At 42.8% G+C, this 19,007-nt stretch overlaps 1 protein-coding gene across 2 annotated transcripts in view; it reads right to left on the bottom strand.

Moving 5' to 3' along the window:
• Positions 1 to 906: 906 nt before the first annotated feature.
• DHX9 (DExH-box helicase 9) overlaps positions 907 to 19,007 on the bottom strand; it is a 30,860-nt gene continuing 12,759 nt past the window's right edge. For both annotated transcript variants that reach the window (XM_062003953.1, XM_062003954.1), the window contains 15 exons: positions 17,735 to 17,891; positions 16,974 to 17,074; positions 16,006 to 16,219; positions 15,711 to 15,805; positions 15,472 to 15,545; positions 14,665 to 14,817; positions 12,873 to 13,033; positions 10,894 to 11,005; positions 10,286 to 10,447; positions 10,006 to 10,133; positions 8,677 to 8,906; positions 6,194 to 6,309; positions 5,149 to 5,349; positions 3,974 to 4,119; positions 907 to 1,121 (listed from right to left, as the gene is read on the bottom strand). In XM_062003953.1, the coding sequence (XP_061859937.1) occupies positions 1,099 to 1,121; positions 3,974 to 4,119; positions 5,149 to 5,349; positions 6,194 to 6,309; positions 8,677 to 8,906; positions 10,006 to 10,133; positions 10,286 to 10,447; positions 10,894 to 11,005; positions 12,873 to 13,033; positions 14,665 to 14,817; positions 15,472 to 15,545; positions 15,711 to 15,805; positions 16,006 to 16,219; positions 16,974 to 17,074; positions 17,735 to 17,891 (2,073 nt within the window). In that variant the 3' untranslated portion in view covers positions 907 to 1,098. The remainder of the gene's footprint in view (positions 1,122 to 3,973; positions 4,120 to 5,148; positions 5,350 to 6,193; positions 6,310 to 8,676; positions 8,907 to 10,005; positions 10,134 to 10,285; positions 10,448 to 10,893; positions 11,006 to 12,872; positions 13,034 to 14,664; positions 14,818 to 15,471; positions 15,546 to 15,710; positions 15,806 to 16,005; positions 16,220 to 16,973; positions 17,075 to 17,734; positions 17,892 to 19,007) is intronic.

Below are 19,007 nucleotides of genomic sequence, written 5' to 3'. Positions count from 1 at the left end.
ATTTTTAAGAGGATGTCTGCTTTGTTTAATGCAGAGTCTGAGCAGTACCAGCTGAATGCCCAGCTCATTTAGTACCATCCTCATCTGACCCATTTCACTGTAAATAAATGTTCACAGTGAAGCCAACGCTATATGTATTTAACATTTCCAGCACCAGCTCTGAATAGCCTTCAAGTCAGTGGTTCACTGCTGAATGCATTATTTCACCACTTCTAGCCAGCAGGGTGCTTTTGGCACCCCTCTAGAGGTAAGGGTTAAATTAAAAACTGTTCAGAGGGGGAAAAAAAAGAGATTGTTTCAGTTAAAGAGTCTGGGGATGGGCTTCCAGATCATTTAGCAATTTGTAAGTACCTCAAAAGGGCAGTTCTCAATGGCCAGGTAACATGCAGATGCCTTACACAGGAGACAAAGAACGTGCCATTAATGGGAAACTGGATCAATTCTTCTCTCTGGAGTTGCATGGGAAATCTGGCAGGGTCAGGGAGAAAAACCACTTGTCTCGTGTAAATGACCATATGAATTCCTTAACACGTCATTATGACTGGAGTGATTATGTACCAGAAGTGCTCAGCACCAGAGGTACTTTATATTTTAAGAAGGGTAGCAGGGCAGAAGTATATTGGGTAAAATATTCTGTTTGGTGTCTGGCACAGTAAAGACTTTTTTTGCCTTTTACCATTATGTGTCTCTGTATCGGATAACAACCTGTTTTAATGCTGACTTTTGTATCCATGGTCTTTGGTTGTCCTGAGACTTCTGAGCTCTGATCAGAACCTGGTGTTTATGGGTTCTTTCTTCCACCCTGGTTCCTTAAATTCAGTTTGCATTAAGAGAAAAGAGCTCCTAAGTCAAACCCTCCCTCCTGCTGCAGTTGCTCATGTGACACCAGCCAAGCTGACTCTTCAGACAGTGCCTGATTTCCAAGTCACTCAAAGATTTTTTAAAAACTAAGTTTACAATGGTGCCTTGGAAAATATGACATCACTGGGAGGTCCTCTGAGAAGGCTTCTGCTTCAAGAGCATCTGACAGGCCACTGCTATACAGTTCCCACTGTGCAGAGTTTGGATCATTCTAAATCCTCGAATTCTTTCTTGCTACTAAAGCCCAGAATCAGTCAGACCTGTGGAGGGAAGAAGCAGAAAGCGGAGGACAAATAGAAGATGGATGTAGAAAACACCCTCAGGAATATCACTTATGGGAGCACAGAACAAAGCCAAGTTCCTATGTAAGAAAGCACAGAATTAAACCAACAATAAACATATCATGAGATGGTGATCTGGGTGATGTGATGCTTCAACTCCATCAAAGGCAGTTTTAGCCCTACAGGCATTACTTTGCCAAACAAACATTCTCAAAGCAGCTACACCGGAAGAGCTGTGTTTGGACTTCAGCACTGGTTTCCAAATGTGTGGCAAAGCCCAGAGCCTTGACATTTCACAAAGCTAAACCTTCTTTGGAGGATGTGGATGAGGCAAGCAGGCAGGCTGAGCAGCTGAGCACAAAAGGGAAAACCAAGGGAAGAGGTTACTGTGCTGGTGCAGTCAAGGCCATCGCTTGAAAGAGAAGTTCCCTGCTCAGGTACAAACCTAACCAAAAGCAGAGAACACAATCAAGGGTGTTGTGGCTGCTGAATCTGGCCAGGTGACTTCAGCAAATTGTGTACAAAGGTGTGAAGGAACTGGCATCTGCACTCACTGAGGCTTCTCTGACCATCACAGAGAGACTCTTGGAGCTCAGAGAGTTTACTCTTCTTGAATATCAGATGATTAATTTTGCTGCACAGCTCTGACAAGCTGGCTTTTTGAAGCAAAACACGGATCAATTTACTGACACAGTAAACTCATCACAAGCTCAGTTTTTACTGTGAACACATGCCTGTTGCTTCAGGTTCATTTCCAGTTTTCTGTACCCAGGCTGTTTAAGCTCCTCATTAGCACATCAGGACTTGTTTAGACTGTGCTGTTCATTTCTGGCACGGGGAGCATAGGCAAGGATTACTGTTCCCCTCTTAACTGGCCCTGATGGTACTAAAAACCAGACTGAATATTCTTAAGCAGTGCTTTCATGCTTGACACTCCTTAATAGGAAAAACATTAGCGCATAGACAAAACCAACAAAGCTGTAATTTGTAGATGCTGAATACTTCACAGCTCCTTCCCTCCCCACAACCCGTGACCTGAGCAGTCCCGGGGACTGGCTGCCACCTCACAAGCTCCATCCTGCCAGCAGCTCCTGCCCTAGCCCTGTGACCTACACCATTTCTTGTGTTACTACACCTGGCTGTACCCTCAAGCGCCCAGTGATTCTAACAGTTCTTAGAAGCAACATAAAATTAGATGTAACTTCATTGTTAGTGAGGAGGGCCCTGGTGTTAAGCTGTGCCCAAGCAGCACAGCCACCTCAGACACTTAACAAAGTACCAGAGGCTGGGAGAGCTCACACTGCAGCCAGGCTGGCACCAGTGTCAAGGTAACAATTCATGGCCTGGGCCAGTAATGGTACACAACAGCTCTACAGCTACAAACCAGAATCATTTTTGTAAGCAGACTTGAGAAACATCGACTTCACTCTAAAAGGGAATTTCTTGAGCTAGGATTTAACAAAGTAGCCCCAGTAAAACCATTTTTAACCAGTATCTACGGATACTGTACTCGATAATCCCTGGTATCCTACTCCTCCACCTCCCAACACTACAGTACAAGCAAGGAAAAGCTAATGATAATGATGTAGTTGAAAGAAGGCTGCTGCAAAGGGCCTTACTCCATGTCAAGACCTGATCAGAGCAATAAAACCTTAACCTAGATAACAGGCCTCAGGCGTGGAAACACCAGCAGGGCTGCTCTGCCAGGGGAGGCCAAGCTCACTGGGGTTCATCTGAGCACTCCCCAGTAGCTCCAGCTGTTTCACCACATGTACCGACCGTGGCAGTGCTGAACAGTCTCTGCTCTCCCCTCTGAGCTGTGCTCACCTTGCCCCCATCACTCCCATCCCCTATTTAAATGCTGACTTATTTAGAAGACCAGGAAGAGCTAAAGGGAATTGTAAAGCTTTAACATAGGTCATATGTAAAACCCGAAGGCTTGATATTGACATTAGGAAGTATAGTTCCCTTTACAACCATTGGACATCTGCTTCATGTTTCCAAGTTTGTGTTGGTAACAGATCTGAGATAACACAATGTCTAAGGGACATGTGACTACTTCAGAGTAGCAACTTAAATGAACACTGCCTAGACGAAGAGCACAGTTCACACTTCTGAGGTGGCTCCAGGTTCTGCAGAGACAAGCAGTGTCACATCAGGCTTGCAAAAGGGTATTCCAGGTTCCTGTTTTACCTGGATCAACAGAAAGGTTCCCCAGCTGTTGTGCTGGGAGTGATAATACAGCTGTCTGGCTGCAAAGGAACCAAGTGGTGCCTGGCAGAGACAGAAAACCACTGTAGCAAGGTCTAGTTGCAGAGTTTATTAGATAAAGAAAAATCACCACTCAGCCCAAAGTTCTGTAATTTTAAATTTGTCAGAGAAAGGTTTTAGACACTGAAAAGGTTTCCTCAGAATGCCTTATATCTCCTATACAACCCAAACTAAAAACGATGGCTTCAAACTCTAAACCCAGATCCAAAATGAAATGTATAGCATGTAAGTCGTTAAAAACAAACTCTTTATTAAGAGTGAAGTCATACAGCTATCAGTAAATTATCTAAGGGCACAATATATTACAGAGCTGTACTAAGGAATGGAAAAGGCAAACAGACTGCTAACAGCAAGAAAGCGACTGGGGAGAGGAACACACTTCTGGAGCAGAAGGACGACACCACGCCTCTGTAACTACCAACTGCCCCTCCCCGCATCCCTGCAGCCTCCTCGGTAGCTGCTGCCTGCTCCTCCATACCCTCCCCCTCCATAGCCACCCCCACCTCCATAGCCTCCCCCTCGATAGCCACCCCCACCTCCATAGCCTCCCCCTGGGCTACCTCGGTATCCTCCTCCTCCCCCCGAGCGCCAGCCGCCGTAGCCTCTGCCTCTGTAGCCGGAGCCGCGCCCGTGGCCCCCCCAGCCTCTGAAGCCGCCTCCGTTGTCGTAGCGAGGCATTTTGGGGGGCCGGGGACCATCCCCACACCTGGCAAAGAGAAACATCCCGTCATTCTGTACCTGATGCATGCACCTTTTTTAAGCATCACAAGAACAACTAGTGCCCAGGATACTGGGTTAAGCTACCTCTATTTTGTTAACAGAAAACAGTGTTTGAGCTACAGTTGGAATTACTGCACCTTTTCCACTTCAGTAAAGAGAAGCTGGGAGCAGCCTCCCTGCCACATAAGCAGCCCTTCCCCTGGATCTCAGCCGGGTCTACACCTGGGATAGAAAGTTTTCCCCTCAATATCCGTTCTCCAGCTCACAGGAACATGTAGGGAGCCCTATTCCTTGTTATGACAACACAGTGACCTTAAGTTTGCTCCTTACAACACACAGTGAAGTGTGTATTGAAGCTGTAATTTAAGGATGAAACTAAATAACTAACAGCTCGCTGGTGTTTTCATTCTTTTTGCTTCAAAAGCAAGGCATGAAAACAAGGGGCACTGAAGGGCTGCAAGCACAGCCAAGTATTTATTTCTAGAGAGAGAGAGGAGTAGGTTTGCTCAAAATTAATTTGGATTATCTTTTCTTTAAAAGTTGTTGTGCTTTGGAAAAGGTGATGGGAGCTTTTATTCCTTAGAGCTGCTTGGCATTCCTGTGGAAGCTGATCTGTCCACAGGATCATAGAATGGTTTGGGTTGGAAGGGACTGTAGAGCTCATCACTTTACATCTCCCCCATCACGTACAGGGACATCTTCCGCTACAGCAGGCTGCTCTAAGCCCCATCCAACCTGGCCCTGAACTCTTCCACCACCTCTCTGGGCAGCCTGTCCCAGAGTCCCACCACCCTCTTCCTAACACATCATCTGAATAAGCTCTTTCACTTGGAACATGACAATTTACATGCACCCAGATTACTGACTGGGAAACAGCCTGAAGCTCCTGTCCACACAGGACAAGACTCTCCTGGTGATTTTAGCTCTAAGCTTCTGCAGCCACTGTGCAGAGAAGGAGCCAAGCTATGTCCTGCCCTGTTCAGGCTCCCACTGTGCTGGGGGCAGCTGGGCTGACCTGGCACTGGCACCGAGGAGGCTGATGCCTGCGGCTGCCGGCCTGGAGAGCTGCCGGATGGCGTTCAGCATCCGCTCATTCGCCGGGTCCAGCTGCCGGATGATCTCGGGATCTTTGGTCACTTCCACAACCAGAGCCTCCATGGCTGCACGCAGGGCAGTGATGCAGGCAGCAGAGTTGTGGGGCATCCTCAGCTTGATCCTAGAGCCCAAAGAATTGTGTTAGATATATCACAACTTGTAGGAAAGAAGCTCTTACAGAAGATGTTCTGCAGAGTGGCTTTTTGTTGAGCCTACTGAGCCAGAAATCTGTATTCCCACCTTTGACATTCTAATTTGTCAATGAAGGGACATGAAATTCAGAAGACTAATTTGCAAGACCTCCAAAATTCAACCTTGTTAAAACATAACCATCTTTCCATTTAAGTTCACTCCTGGGATTTATCATACTCAGATAACACCAATACTTAACTCCTAGCTTCACACCAGAACAACACAGAAGTATAAAGCAAACTAAAAGCAGGAGGCTCCTCAAGATTTTGAAAGCTCCAAGCCACGCTCAAAAAAGTGAGTTCATTAAGCTTAAACAAGCCTTCATTTCCATTTTACTGACTAAGGGGCAGAAAAAACAGCATCCAGATGGTATTTGGTCATGGCCATAAAATGAATGCTGCCGGAGCAATCAGCAAATCCTGAACAGCTCTCTCCTCAAGGTGTTTTTCCAAGACTTAAAAACCAGTCTTCCTCAGCCTCTGTCTGAAGAGGAGGTCCAAAATACATAGTTCCTTTTATTCGTGTTCCAGTTAAAGAGAAAAAAACCCCATTTTTTTAAGGAAGCTGCTTAGTGTTGTGTTTTAATTTAAGCAGCCAGTCTGTATGAAGCAGTGCTGCCAGTATAAAGCCCTCCCTTCCTCACCAGAAACGAAGCCTCCACGATTCACCTGTAGTGCAGGGCTTACTATAGGGTTCCTACAGAGAGGTTCATGCCCATGCTAGCAGCTGTGTTTCATAGCCCTGAGCATCAGAAGCACCAAGGAGGTCCTTACCAGTCATCTATCAGGACGAGCTCGCCATCCGACAGCACCTTCTTGGAGGCAAAGAGAAGCAGCTGCAGCGGGCTCACCATGGTCATTGCTTTGGCAGAGATGGCTCTGGTTCGAATCTGCAGGTGGAAGAGCAACACAACTCTTGAAATGGAAATTGGCCATGGAAGCCAGGGAGTTCTGTACAAACACCACCCCAAAAACCAAGGTAGAGCATTAGGAAATCACAGCAGCACACGCACATGCCAACCTGAATGCTGGACAGATGTTTTGCAGGGATTCAACACTGGCTGGTGTGAAAAACACACCATAAACTACCTGTCATTTAAAAATATTAATTTTTCCATGACCTCATGTCTGCAATTATGCAGCTGATATTTTTGCAAGGGCTGTCTCATGCTTTGCTAACCTCAAAATGACCAAGGCACAGCTGAATTATCCGCCATCTTCTGCATTGCTAGGGCTGTAACAAAAAGCTCGTCGTGCTTCTTTAGAAGGGTCCTAGCCACAGCTCATTTGGAAGTTGCTACACAGCCATACAACCAGCCACTTCGTCATTGTGTACAAACACCATGTTAAGCTTGTACTTGAAGTGAGCACTTGGACACCACCGAGCTGTCTGACCTGAGCCAGAGATAATGGTGCTGACTACACGGGTTACTGCCCTTCATTTTGAAGAGGACCTGAAGAGCAGTACTTGGGATTTCAGCTTCTCACCCTGGCAGTTGCCTCTCTCCTTCCCTTCTTTCACACAAGAATGTGATGGGCAGAATATGTTGTACTTGTTTGCCCTCAAGGAGGAGATTTGTTCCTGCCTGGAAGTTACCAAAAATGCTCAAAGGAGAGAAACTTCCAGAATGGAAATTGTGGCAGCAAAATAGCCAGTGCATGGAACACTGAACTGGCAGGTCAGAGACAGACTGCCAAATGCAGCAGGAAAAAGACAACCAGATCTCAGAGAAACTTCCTTTTAGCAGGTACATAATAGGTAAGGAGAGAATAGTATATAAATCCTTTCCTCACCCAGGTGCTGCCTTAGCCACTCGTAAGCTACTGCCGTAGTCACTCTTAGTTGTCCACGTGTATTTTGGGTTAATAAAGCACAGCTTTTTGAGTTCAAAAAAGTCTTCTGGTGTTTTTAGGGGAGCTCAGTTGACAGAGATAGTTGAGACTGATCAAAGGTCTGACCCGGTTGGGATCCTGACATAAAGGGTGAAGGAGAGGTGAAGCCTCACCACAGCTCTGGACTACACACATGGAGATCCAGAGTATCAAACTGAGTCTCCAGCCAGTACCCAAAGGAGTCAAAACTCCATTTATTATTAATGAGGTGTTTTATCTGCCATTATTAAAAGAAGTTGCATGTCAGCAAAAAGGACCAAGGATATAAAAACCAGCGCAAATAAACTGTAGTTCCAGACTAACCAGTGTAGACAAGGTGACAAAAAAGAAACCCCTACAGCATCACCTCTGCTGTAAGATCTTATGAGGCTTTGTTAATTGGATGATTATGCTAAAAAACATCTTCATAGCACATCCCAGGCAGAAGGAACCCTGGTGGTGTGCACAGCTGGTTTCAATAAGGGGTAACAATGCTCAGGGCCTCCCCTCACAGTGCAGAGGCAGCACAAGCAGGCTGGCAGCCCGAAGGACCATCTCCCAGCTGTCCTACACAGAGGCATTGTCCTCATCTGCTCTCCTTGAAAGAAGGGTAAGAAGGAGCAGATGGTCACGGCCATCATTGGAGCACAGGGGAGCATGCAGGGCCTTCAGTGCATGAGCTGAGCAAAGAAAACAAGGGGGATAGAAGAAAAGGTCATTGAAACCCTGAGGAAAGCATCTCACGGGTTTTACGAGCTGCTTGAGAAACAGGAGTTGTCCTCAGGAGATGACAAACTACCTACATGCCAGAAAGGGAGCACCCCACTGCCGTATGACATGTTCTCCTCTTTTCTTTCTGGATTTCTAAGGAGTAGAAGTGCTACAGGCAAATATTCTCCAGTGCCTAGTTTGCATGGTAGAGCTCCTAATGCAATCTCTTAAAGATAAGGCTTCCGATTTCCAACAGGACAAAGGGTAACGGCTTCAGACTGGTGGAAGGTGGATTTAGACGGGGCTTTGAGCAACTTGGTCTAGTGGAACACGTCCCTGCCCATGGCAGAAGGTTGGAATGAGGTGATCTCTAAGGGTCCCTTCCAACTCAAACCATTCTATGATGATTCCATGATCCTTCTCTATGACCTGTTTTTGCAAAACTCACAGGAACTTTCTATACTGGTCCACTTCTACTGAATTTGGTTGACTGGAAGTTACTGAGTGAGACTGTGACCACTTTGTGAAAAAAACCAACAAAACAACAAACAAACTCCCCTAAAACCAAGCCAAACATTGCAGAGTGTTGTTTTTTTCTTATGGCTTCTCTACCCAAAAGACTCTCTTAAGACAACCTGGCAGCACATCATCACAAACAAACTTGAAGTCTTTACCTTTTCTCCAAAAACAAAAAAGGGTGATGGATACTTGATGTCCTGGCTGCTGAAAGGGCAGTTGACTGATGACTTATGGATGAGTGCGTTGTGCCCCTCAGTGGTAAGAATTTTCCTCTTCTCCTTGTGGTAGCAGACATTGGGGTAGACCCCAAAAGCAAGCAGGGAGATTACAACATCCAGATTGTTATCTGGTCCAGTGTTGTTGAACGGTTGAGTCATCAAACATTCTGTTGACAGAGAACAGAAGACTGGCTTGAATCCACAGGTCATGTAGGACAGCACAGCAGAGTTGTTTAGGATCCTGGATCAATGCATTTTCTGATTCAATCAACTGGTAGATGTACATCTATTTTCAAATGACCTCTGCACTCTGCAGCATTTCAGTTTCGTGTTCAATTTATTCATGGAGAGCAAAAAAGCTGAAAAATACCACTACAAAGGCATATTTTTCACTCCCAAAGCTCTTCAAAAACAAGGAAAGAGGGGTTTGCTCAGAATGTGCTGTACCACAGTGTGTTTACTGCCATTTGTTTTGGAGACAGATCTTTTGGGGGAGGCCAGAATGGATGTTTTCATTAGTTTGTTACAAACCTCCCCAGAGCCTCCGGTGGCTTGTTTTCAGGTCATCTTGCCCAGAAATAAAGTTAAGGATAAATGCAGCAATGATCCTAACAGCATGAGAGAAAAAAACTAAAGGAATTTAAGAAATAAAAAAAAAGGGAGAGGAACATCTGCTGAATGCAGCCAGCAATGCCATTTCACTGAGCAAGCTCCTCAGGAACATCAGGCAAATTCAGAACCTGCTCAACTTCAAGATTTTTTTTTTGGTTTGGTTTTGTTCTGTAGAAAATTGAGTAATATGTCACACTACTGCACATCCCTCCCATAGCACAAACCCAGAAAATCGTAGGGCACAACAAATCCAGAAAATCTTAGGGCACAAAGCACACTGTTTAGATCACAAAGACTCCCCACTAAAGCTAATGAAAAGGACAGGGGGAAGCACAGTGCAGCAGAATTTGGAGATGCAACAAGTCAAGGGGAAAGAAAATCAGAGTGGTAATTCTCTGAAGACAACTGCTTAATAGATTTTTAACCCTGCAGCCCTAATCCCAGTCTCCAAAATCTCCCTATGTTGCACCACAGCCACCACAACCTCTCTGGTTTAGACAAATACAAGAGAATTAGACAGCGCTAAAGTTTAATCTGAACACAGCTGTAAAAGCAGAACAGCTTTAAGGCAAATCCATATAAGCCTCTGTGGGTTTATTTCTCATCTCAGAAGGAAGATGCAATCATTAAATTACTATGTCCAAGCAGAATCACCTTCAGGGAAGCCAGAACTAATAAGTATATCTTTCAGCTGAACTTTTGCTTCCCAAGTCATTCTAAGAGTGGCCATGCTCAGTCTCTTGTGTTCACAAAATCTCTTCTCTGCTTCTTCACCACCCATTCTATAAAACAAACAGTGAATTAGAAATCTGTTCAAGGAAAGGAGCAGTGTGACAGTCTAGCTGTCAGAGAGCTCACTGACATACATAGTCTGGTCACAAAACTGCTCACTGTTACACAACTTCTCATCAAGTTTCGGGCCAAGACAACATACCTTGCATCATCCCAGGCTTGGAAGACAGAGAGTAAAGCAACATGATCTGAAAACCTGTTCCCAGCAAAATTCCTATGGATGTAACCCAGGCGTTTGCCTTCGTTGATGAAAGGTTCAGGGAAACAGGTGGCTGCAGAGATGGTACAAATAGCATCTCCCACACTGAAAGAAGCCACAAAAAGGTCTCAGGATCGGCTTTATTCACAAATATTCCATACACCATCATCTTCTGGTGAAAAGGACCCTACAGCCATCACAATTACAAATAACAGATCTTTATTTCTGCTAAAGCAAAACGTGGGGATTCATTTTTCTTCTTATATAGGTGTCAAATTCCACATCTCCCCACTTCTAGCTCACTGCTAGACTTCAGCATTTCAGATCCCACTCTTAATTCACCAGTATCAGCCTCTACCAGTCCTTTGCAGTTCACTCTGAATTTCCTAAGTTATTTATCCTCTGCTCTTATGAATACTCAGTTTCCCCATATCCAGCTGTACCATGTATTGCTCATCTAGATGTATTGCTTTTTCTCTTGTACAGTGCATGTCTAGAGGCTCAGGAACTCAGAGAAACAACAAAAACGTCACCAAGACTATTCAACTTACTAAAAAATACAGCCCATTATCATCATCTTGCCAAGACGAGGCTCAATGGGAAGTTTGGCCAGGATTCTTCCAAGAGGTGTCAACTCATCATTGGAATCCAGGGCATCAAGATCTGAAACAAGGTCTCTTATTATCAAAGACGGTTAGCTAACCCCAGAAATCCTTACGTAAGAAAACCAGAACTTTAATAACTGTGTTTAAGTAGAATCCCACTTACATGTTGAATTTAGTTTACAAAATTGGTCTGAGGTCAAAGAAACAAATTCCACCTTCACTTCACAGATGTTTTACTAACTCCTCCACAATTAAAATCATTACTGTAATCCACAAACACATTTTTCCATTTCTTTTTAGCTTGCTTCTGTACAAACCACTATTACAGTTCTTTCAAATCTCTATATTTGATCTCATTAATTTAACCTAATTTCTGCCTCACCAAAGTCACAGCAGCCCTATCACAACCAACTGCAGAGTCTTCACTGCAACTGCCAAACCACACAACCTCCTCTTCATCTGAGAGAACAACATGAACTCTCTCTTCCTCAAGGCCTTTCTTTCCTTCCATTACTAAAAAAATTAGCACCTGAGCTCATCCTTGAAGCTATCAACCCACTGTCAATAATCAGGCAAACAAGGGGCTGCTGGCTCTACAAGCTGCAGGGTCTCAGGAGCCTCGTCTTTCTAGCCACATGGCCATAACTGTTAAACTCTACTTCATAAAACTTGAAGTTTGCACAACAAAGAAAAACAAGAAAAACTCTTAGAAGAGTTTTTAAAGATAGAAATGACAAACACCAACTTACAGTTCACACAGTCTATTTACAGACTACTTTGGGATACTTCAACATAAGCAAAAACTTTACATTTGTTAAGAAAACCTTTATAGCCTCAGTAATTAAATGGGAAAGTGAACAAATAAAGGACTCTCACAATCAAGACTTATTCCTGGTGTCTACAGAACTGAAAAGCCTAAAAAGTATTTTAAATAGTGTGTCTTGCCATCCTCAGCACATCCTAGTAGCACCCATGCACTGAAAACAAAAAACCCACAGGGCATCCAGGAAACTCAGGCACCTGGAGAAACATCTCCTTGGTGTTAAAGCTGAAAATGTTTGCTTTCTTCCCTCCCTAGCTATGCATTTCTTCTCTGCAGTGTAAGGAAAGCACTAACAATTTGTAGATCAGAAAGTCATTAGACCAGAATACATATCCTTAGCTATGTTATTCATTCTGGTCTCCTGTCTACAAACACCATAGGATCATCACACAACTTCTTCATAACAATCAACACTGAGTTATTACACTACTTAGAAATTTTAACAAGTGCTTACTTAGTGACCTTTGCAAAGTGTGCCGAGGTCTGAGACTTATGCTTTAAATCTAAAGCATGAATTGCATGTTCCTCCTTGCTGAGCTTTACTCTAGTTAGTTCCTTGAAGGAACTGCAGAGACAGCTCAACCCCCACCTCAGTTTCTCCTGTTTTAGAAGGATACTGATGCTTGTATAATCATAAGCTGGGGATTTAATGACTCAATGAGATGTTGAGATCTTGGGTCAGCAAACTGTACAAAGTAGTAATTGTACAATAAATTACTAACTTCTCTTTTTCAGTGCTTTTAGAACCGCTTTAGGCACTGGACTGAGTCTATGCCACACACGGCAGTGCCACAGCTGGAAAACAGGAAGCTGGAAGCCAGCAGAAGTCACTGGTAAAATAACAAAACAAGTCTTACGTTTGAAGGCTCAAGTTTCTTAAAGGAATGACACTCCACTTGGGAATCCAAGTATTTCTTCAGCTGCAAAAGACACTGCCACCCACACAACGCATCCGGGAAACACCTTGCTGTTTTAGACAGCATGCTACTACACAAACAATCTGACCAGAGATGTGAAAGCAGTTTGTGAGTGAGGATTACACACGGGAAGTCACTCAGAGTCAGCTTCGTTAACGCCAAGTCTGGTGGACAAGCGGCAATACCTCTCAGCGTGCGTTCTGCTTCAATCACCGCATCCAAAGGTGGTGGTTCAATCGCTTTGGCCAAAAACTGACCAATTCCACCCAGTCGCAGCAATTTGATGCTCAAAGCAATTTCATGAAGTGGTGTTCGAAACATTTCAGGTGTCATATGAGTCTGAAGTCTGGAAGGAGAAGAGAACAAAAAGAGCCCACATTTTTCTGAATGCAGGCTTCCCTCACCATCGTGCACCAGCCTCCATCGTGCACCAGCCTCCATCAGCACAAGCTATGGCCCTTCAAAGCAAATACTGCCTCCCAGCCAACCCACCAGATCTCATTTTGCTCCTGTAACTCAGGCTCTTCTACCAGTATTTATCCTCCAAGCTTCTCAATTCTCACCTAAGGGCAAAGGTACAATGGAAATACCCTGAGAGTCTGGCTCTCACATCAACCCCATTCGGAGGGCTTTCTAGCATGAGCTGACCACACGCGGAGTCTGCATGGCTGAAGCCTGACTTGCAGCACGGCTGTCTCTAGCCCCACACTTGGTCCCTCACAATTATCTCCCACATTGCTAAGGAAGGTCTTCCTCTCCTGAGACAACCTGCTTTCAGCCTGCCTTACAGATAAGCACTGCTCTACCAACTCCAAACCACCTGACTTCTCCTGAATGTTTCCACTTTCATTATTAAGACAATGACATATTTTAGAGACCTGATGGAAATGGACAGAGCTCTTAGGTCTTTGTTACAGTATTGTTAGTGATTCTTTAGCTATCTGGTTAAAACGTGAACTCCTAGGAATGACGACGCTGAGCCACAGACAGCTAGAACAGGTTTCAAAACATCTTAAACTGACACTCAGATTCAGCATGACACCAGATTTAGATAGTATCTCTCAAAAGATTATCTGCACAAGGCCACTAACACTTTTTCTTTTCTAGGCACCATGGAGCTAGTGTATTTTGTTTTCATATTCTTTCAAGGAAGGTAACCTTCAAGTCATAAGTCTCATGACTACTTCAGTAGCCTAAAATCAGTTCAGTGTCAAAAACTGTAAGTTAAAAGTCACTCCACTCTACTAAACAGCAGATCTAATTAAATTTGAACAATTTAAGGAAAGCTTTTGATCAACTAATGTTTTCAGAAGTTACAAGCTGAACATCAAAACACAGCTATGCTCTAATGGCTGTCTCAGAAAGGGGTACTGAGACTTCCACGAGAGAGATCAAACACTGAGTGTAACAGCTGTGTAGACTTCTGCAACCAGCCAAAAGATGTCCATGGCTCTAGTAACTGAGAAACAGTTTGGCACATAGAAGAGGTCAAAAGTTGCAGCAGTAGGAAAGGTGCTGAAAAGGCTTCCCGGCCACAGAATGGGGATGGAGGGAAAATGAGCATTTGTCATCACAGCTTTTTATGTCACTTTCATGACAAAATTGCCTGTTTTGTGAAGATGATGGGTGTCCAGAGTGTCTGAAGGCAGACCAGAGTCTTATCCTCATTACAAAGCTCTTCTCTGCCTTACCTAATACAAGCAGTATTCTTTTTCTCCTGAGAGGTTCTCTAGGTTGCAGTGAAGTTCTTAATAGTAAAATCACGAATTGTTTATGCATCTGACACTACAGGTTAAACATACAAATATAAGTACATTCTTTTTAAGTGAAAGAACAGAGACATTCAATGTGAACTAACTTCATGCATCTCCTCCCTGTGCTTTCTGAAATTATCCTTCCAGTTTGATCAAAAGTAGCAGGTAACAGTTCTGAGAGAAGTCTCTGAGGTTATTTGACTTCTAAAGGGCACAGCCTCACCTTTCAAAGCGAGCTCTGCTGCACAGATGGAAACAAAACCCTGCACGCACACGTCCGGCTCTTCCCTTCCGCTGCTCCAAATTAGTTTTCGATGCCCAGACTGTGGCATAGTTTGTCATGTTGTTATGAGTGGTGAACAGCTTCACTTTTTGTCTGTTAGAGAACAAAAATAAAACATTTATGATCAAATATTCTCCATCTTATGTCCTGCTAAATCAATTATTTCATCCCCTGCAGCCACACTGCTTTTAAGAAGTAAACCACCCCTGTTTGACCTGCTAAGCTTTGGCTAATTCAGCATCTATCTGGAAGCTAAAGGATCATACTCTTTATAAAGCAGTGCCTCAAGCTATACACAGAATGAAGCTTTCACAATTGTCTCAGAGGCTTAAAATTCTCATGCAATTAATCAGATCCCCATGTGCAGTTTGTTCCAAGAACACACATAGCGAGACGGGATCTGTAACAGACCACAGAAATCTTCCTCTTCTCCCTCAGCTGAGGGTTTGCAATATCCATTGGCAGGTAACATCTCTCCAATATGCCTGGAGACCCAGTGGCACCTCATGTGAGCTGTGCCAATGTGAATGCAGCCCACCAAACCCAGCCCACTGAAATGCCACTGTGTGGTCTGTATCTGTGTTAAGGGCTTAAGACACTGCAAATTTGTCTTGAGCAAGTTAAAGAGTCTTAAAATCGAGCTCTGTGACTATGGGAACACAAGGCAGTTCTCTGTGTTCGGAAAACCTTTTTTTTGCATTACAAAGAATAGGATTTACAACATAAAAAGTTGCTTCATGAACTCACTTGCAAGAGTCTATAACATAGACCACATCATTGATGGTAATGCTAGTCTCAGCAATGCTGGTCGATAAAATAACCTAGAAAAAACAGGAAATGCACACTGAAATGTATTTGGTCTGAAGAAGTTAAGGATGGTCAGCAAGATAAACTATGTAACTACTACACAAAAAGTCTGCAACACATTCCACAAAAGCACAAGGGAACAAAGCATGTTCCACTCCAGACAGAGAAGGCTCTCATACTTTGGTTACTCCAGCAGGCACAGGATCGAACACTCGACGTTGCTCCTCCAGAGGAATTTGCGAATGCAGAGGTAAAATCCTGTACTGGTTGCCTCCTACAATAGGAATACAAGAAGGTCAGTAACTACTACTACATGAATCTCATTTCTTTGTTGCACAAAATGATCATTTCATCCCATTCGTTCTCATGACAAATTAATCCAGCTCCCTAAACTGCTCATCCAGCTCTCATCTCTACACAGTCAACAGTTTCCTTTGGAAAAGGTGAAATATAATAGAACACAGTTGCTTGTACCAAAGCGTGGACTCATTTCTAGATGCTTCTGCAGTGTATAAATCAAGTTCCAGCCAGGCAAAAAAACAAGTACAGCTCCTGGGACATTCAGAGTCTTGATATAAATCAGCAGGGCCTCAATGAGTTCAAAGGAAGTTTCCTTCTCATTCAGCTGAGCCAAGGAGTGCTTTGTTTCTGGGCCATATTCATCACTGCAAATAAGGTTGCAATTGGTCTAGGAAAAAAAATACCACAGAAGAAATCATTTAAATGTGGACACTGGCTGGCCAGGCAAACAGGAAAATGAGGCACGTGGGATGATGAGGGTGAGGGCTGTCACAGGCACAGCTCACACAATGGCTCAGAACAAGCACTTCAAGTCCTGCTTCCTCAGCTTTCTAATATAATGCAATGGAATTACATTATAACTCTGTACAAATCTGCAGGAGAAGCTATCAAATGAATCTAAGTGCCGTTCAGATAAATGGGAAAAAGTCATAAGGAGGAGTTTTTATCTCAAAAAAACCCACCCCACCAACTTTTTTAAACTTCAAATAACCAAACTAAACAATAACCTCAGGACTACACATTAAAAGCTGTGACATGAATGTGATGGGTTCTTGACAATAGTATCAAGAGAAGGAGAGAATCTACATTTGCATGCAGAAAAGGTACCCCCAAGGCTCATATTTCTGTGTTGATTTCTTCTTCTAAGGTCACCAATCTTTCCACTTTTAAAAGCATTTCAGTTCTGCCTTTACAGAGAACCAGGCTGACACAACGTGAGACTTTTAGCTTCAACAACAACAACAAAAAATCTTCAATTTCTTTCAGTGAGAAAATTCAATTCCATTTCTGAAGTTAAGAGCAATCTCGGATATTAAAAGTACAAAAGCTACTAAAAATGTTCAACAAGTGTCAAATGAATTACACCCAAACTGCAGTCCTAACTAGCACTTGATTTTTCATATTAAAAAAGTGAAACATACATCATCATCTTCATAACTTTCCTCATCCTTCTCTTTTTTCTTCTTTTCCTTTGGTGGAGGAATGAACTTAGTCATCTGAATGCAATCTTCCAGAAAATAATCTGCAAGGACAGGCAAGCATGAGTTATCAAGATTGACCACTTAAAATCTCTGTAAGGGAACACAACTGTATTTATCATCTCAAAATTCTCCCAACATAACTGTGATGTTTCTGAGTATGAAGTCAAGACTGGGAGAAAATTCCTTGGCTGTCAGCTAGGCTATGAGAATTATTCCCAGGCTATTCCAATGATTATTCCTCCATTCAATACACTTACACATGGTTTTTTACTGGGTGTTTGGCTTTGGGGTTTTTTTATTAGTGGGGTTTTTTTGTTGTTGTTTAATACTGGCTTATTTAAAGCTATTTCTGTTATTTCTAACATCACAGAGAAATTACTAGAAACACCACAGTTGGACTATTACTCTCTCCTCTTATGGAAACTACCCCAAGTGGTGGTGCTTTTGGGTGTGGTAAGGGGAAGATGTTGTAGGGTTTTATTTTTGGGGGCTGTTGGGGTGGTGGTACTATTTTTTGTTCATTTGTTTGTGTTTTTAAAAGAAACAGTTTACTGTTACTGACTCCTTTGCCCAGGGTAAGCCACATCTGAGACATAACAATCCAAAAGACACATGTATGGTGCTGGCCCCATTAACCCCAAAGCATTTGACTGACAAAATGAGAATTAATGAAGTTCCTGAAAGTGCAACCAATGATTTACCTTGGACAGGAAAGGTTCTACCAAAGACTTCAATGATAGGACAGTTGAAGAAGTATTCACAAAACATACTAGTATCAATGGTGGCAGACATGAGGATAACCCTGATTTCTGGGTATGCCTGAACTACATCTCTCAGCACCACCAAAAGGAAGTCAGTCTGCACAAAAAGAGAATAAAAGCTTAATTACATTTCCTACCCATAAAACATAGATCTTCCCAAGAGACCACAAGGAATGACACAGACATACACATTTACCGAGCAAGAGCTTACAAGAGAAGTAACCAGCACCGCAAAATGTTCTATAACTAGAAACAGTGGCCAGTGCTTTATTTTGAAAATATTGCAGTTCCTGGATTAAGTGAATTTTAGGATTTACAGTGTAAAGAAGGTTTATTCTTTCATCAGAATGAAACAAACTAAAGAAAAGCATTCAGAGAGTTTGCTTCCCTGCTAACAATACACTACAACCTAAGGTCTTTTGAAACTTGCTTTACATATAAAGCAAGTAATCATAGCCCACAAAATAAATCGGACTGATTCATGAAGTTGTGGGACGAATTCGATAGTTTTGTTGTTTGAACATGACATTGATTTCCTTTTGCCATACAGTTTGGCAGGGCCCTTGATTCAACAAATAAAAGACCAATCTAATTCAAAATTTCAAAACTTGTCTTTTACATTATTAATATATATATATTTTTATATATTACATTACAAATTGATGATAAAATAGATATTTTCATATTAATATTATTATTTTCAGATTAAGTAATCTTCATATTAATAGATGAAGAGACGCATCAGAAAAATCTGCATTGCAATTCCATCTAAATGAGCCCCCAAGTTCTGTCAAAACAAGCTTACACATCATGTCAGAACTTAGCAGTTTCTCTCACTCTTTGTGTGGCAAAGCTGAAAACAACATGGAAGAATCAATGCGACAGAAAACTTAAATTACTTAAATTACATACAATCCCTCCCCTAATTCTATTGTCAGCTTGTTACATTTTTCTTCTTGTTAAACCCAAATCTAAATGATGGCAGCTTCTGTAAATACCAGTGCTGTTCTGTTACAGTAACAGTAGCACAAGGAAGGTTTGCACGCTCCTTTGTTTGGTGTTCTATTTTGCAGAGGACCGAGACATAGAAGGAAATCCTTACAGGAAAAAAAGAGAGAGGGTGGCAAGGAAGGCCAAGTCTTTCTAATCAGGTAAGAAGTAATTAAGAGAACAGTTTCTAATGATCATGTTGAAGATGGAAAACTCACGTATT

Source organism: Colius striatus, chromosome 10 (genome assembly GCF_028858725.1).
Source record: "Colius striatus isolate bColStr4 chromosome 10, bColStr4.1.hap1, whole genome shotgun sequence".
Taxonomy (NCBI): domain Eukaryota; kingdom Metazoa; phylum Chordata; class Aves; order Coliiformes; family Coliidae; genus Colius; species Colius striatus.
The sequence above is the reverse complement of the archived record's forward strand: the minus strand, read 5'-3'. Positions and strand labels throughout refer to the sequence as shown.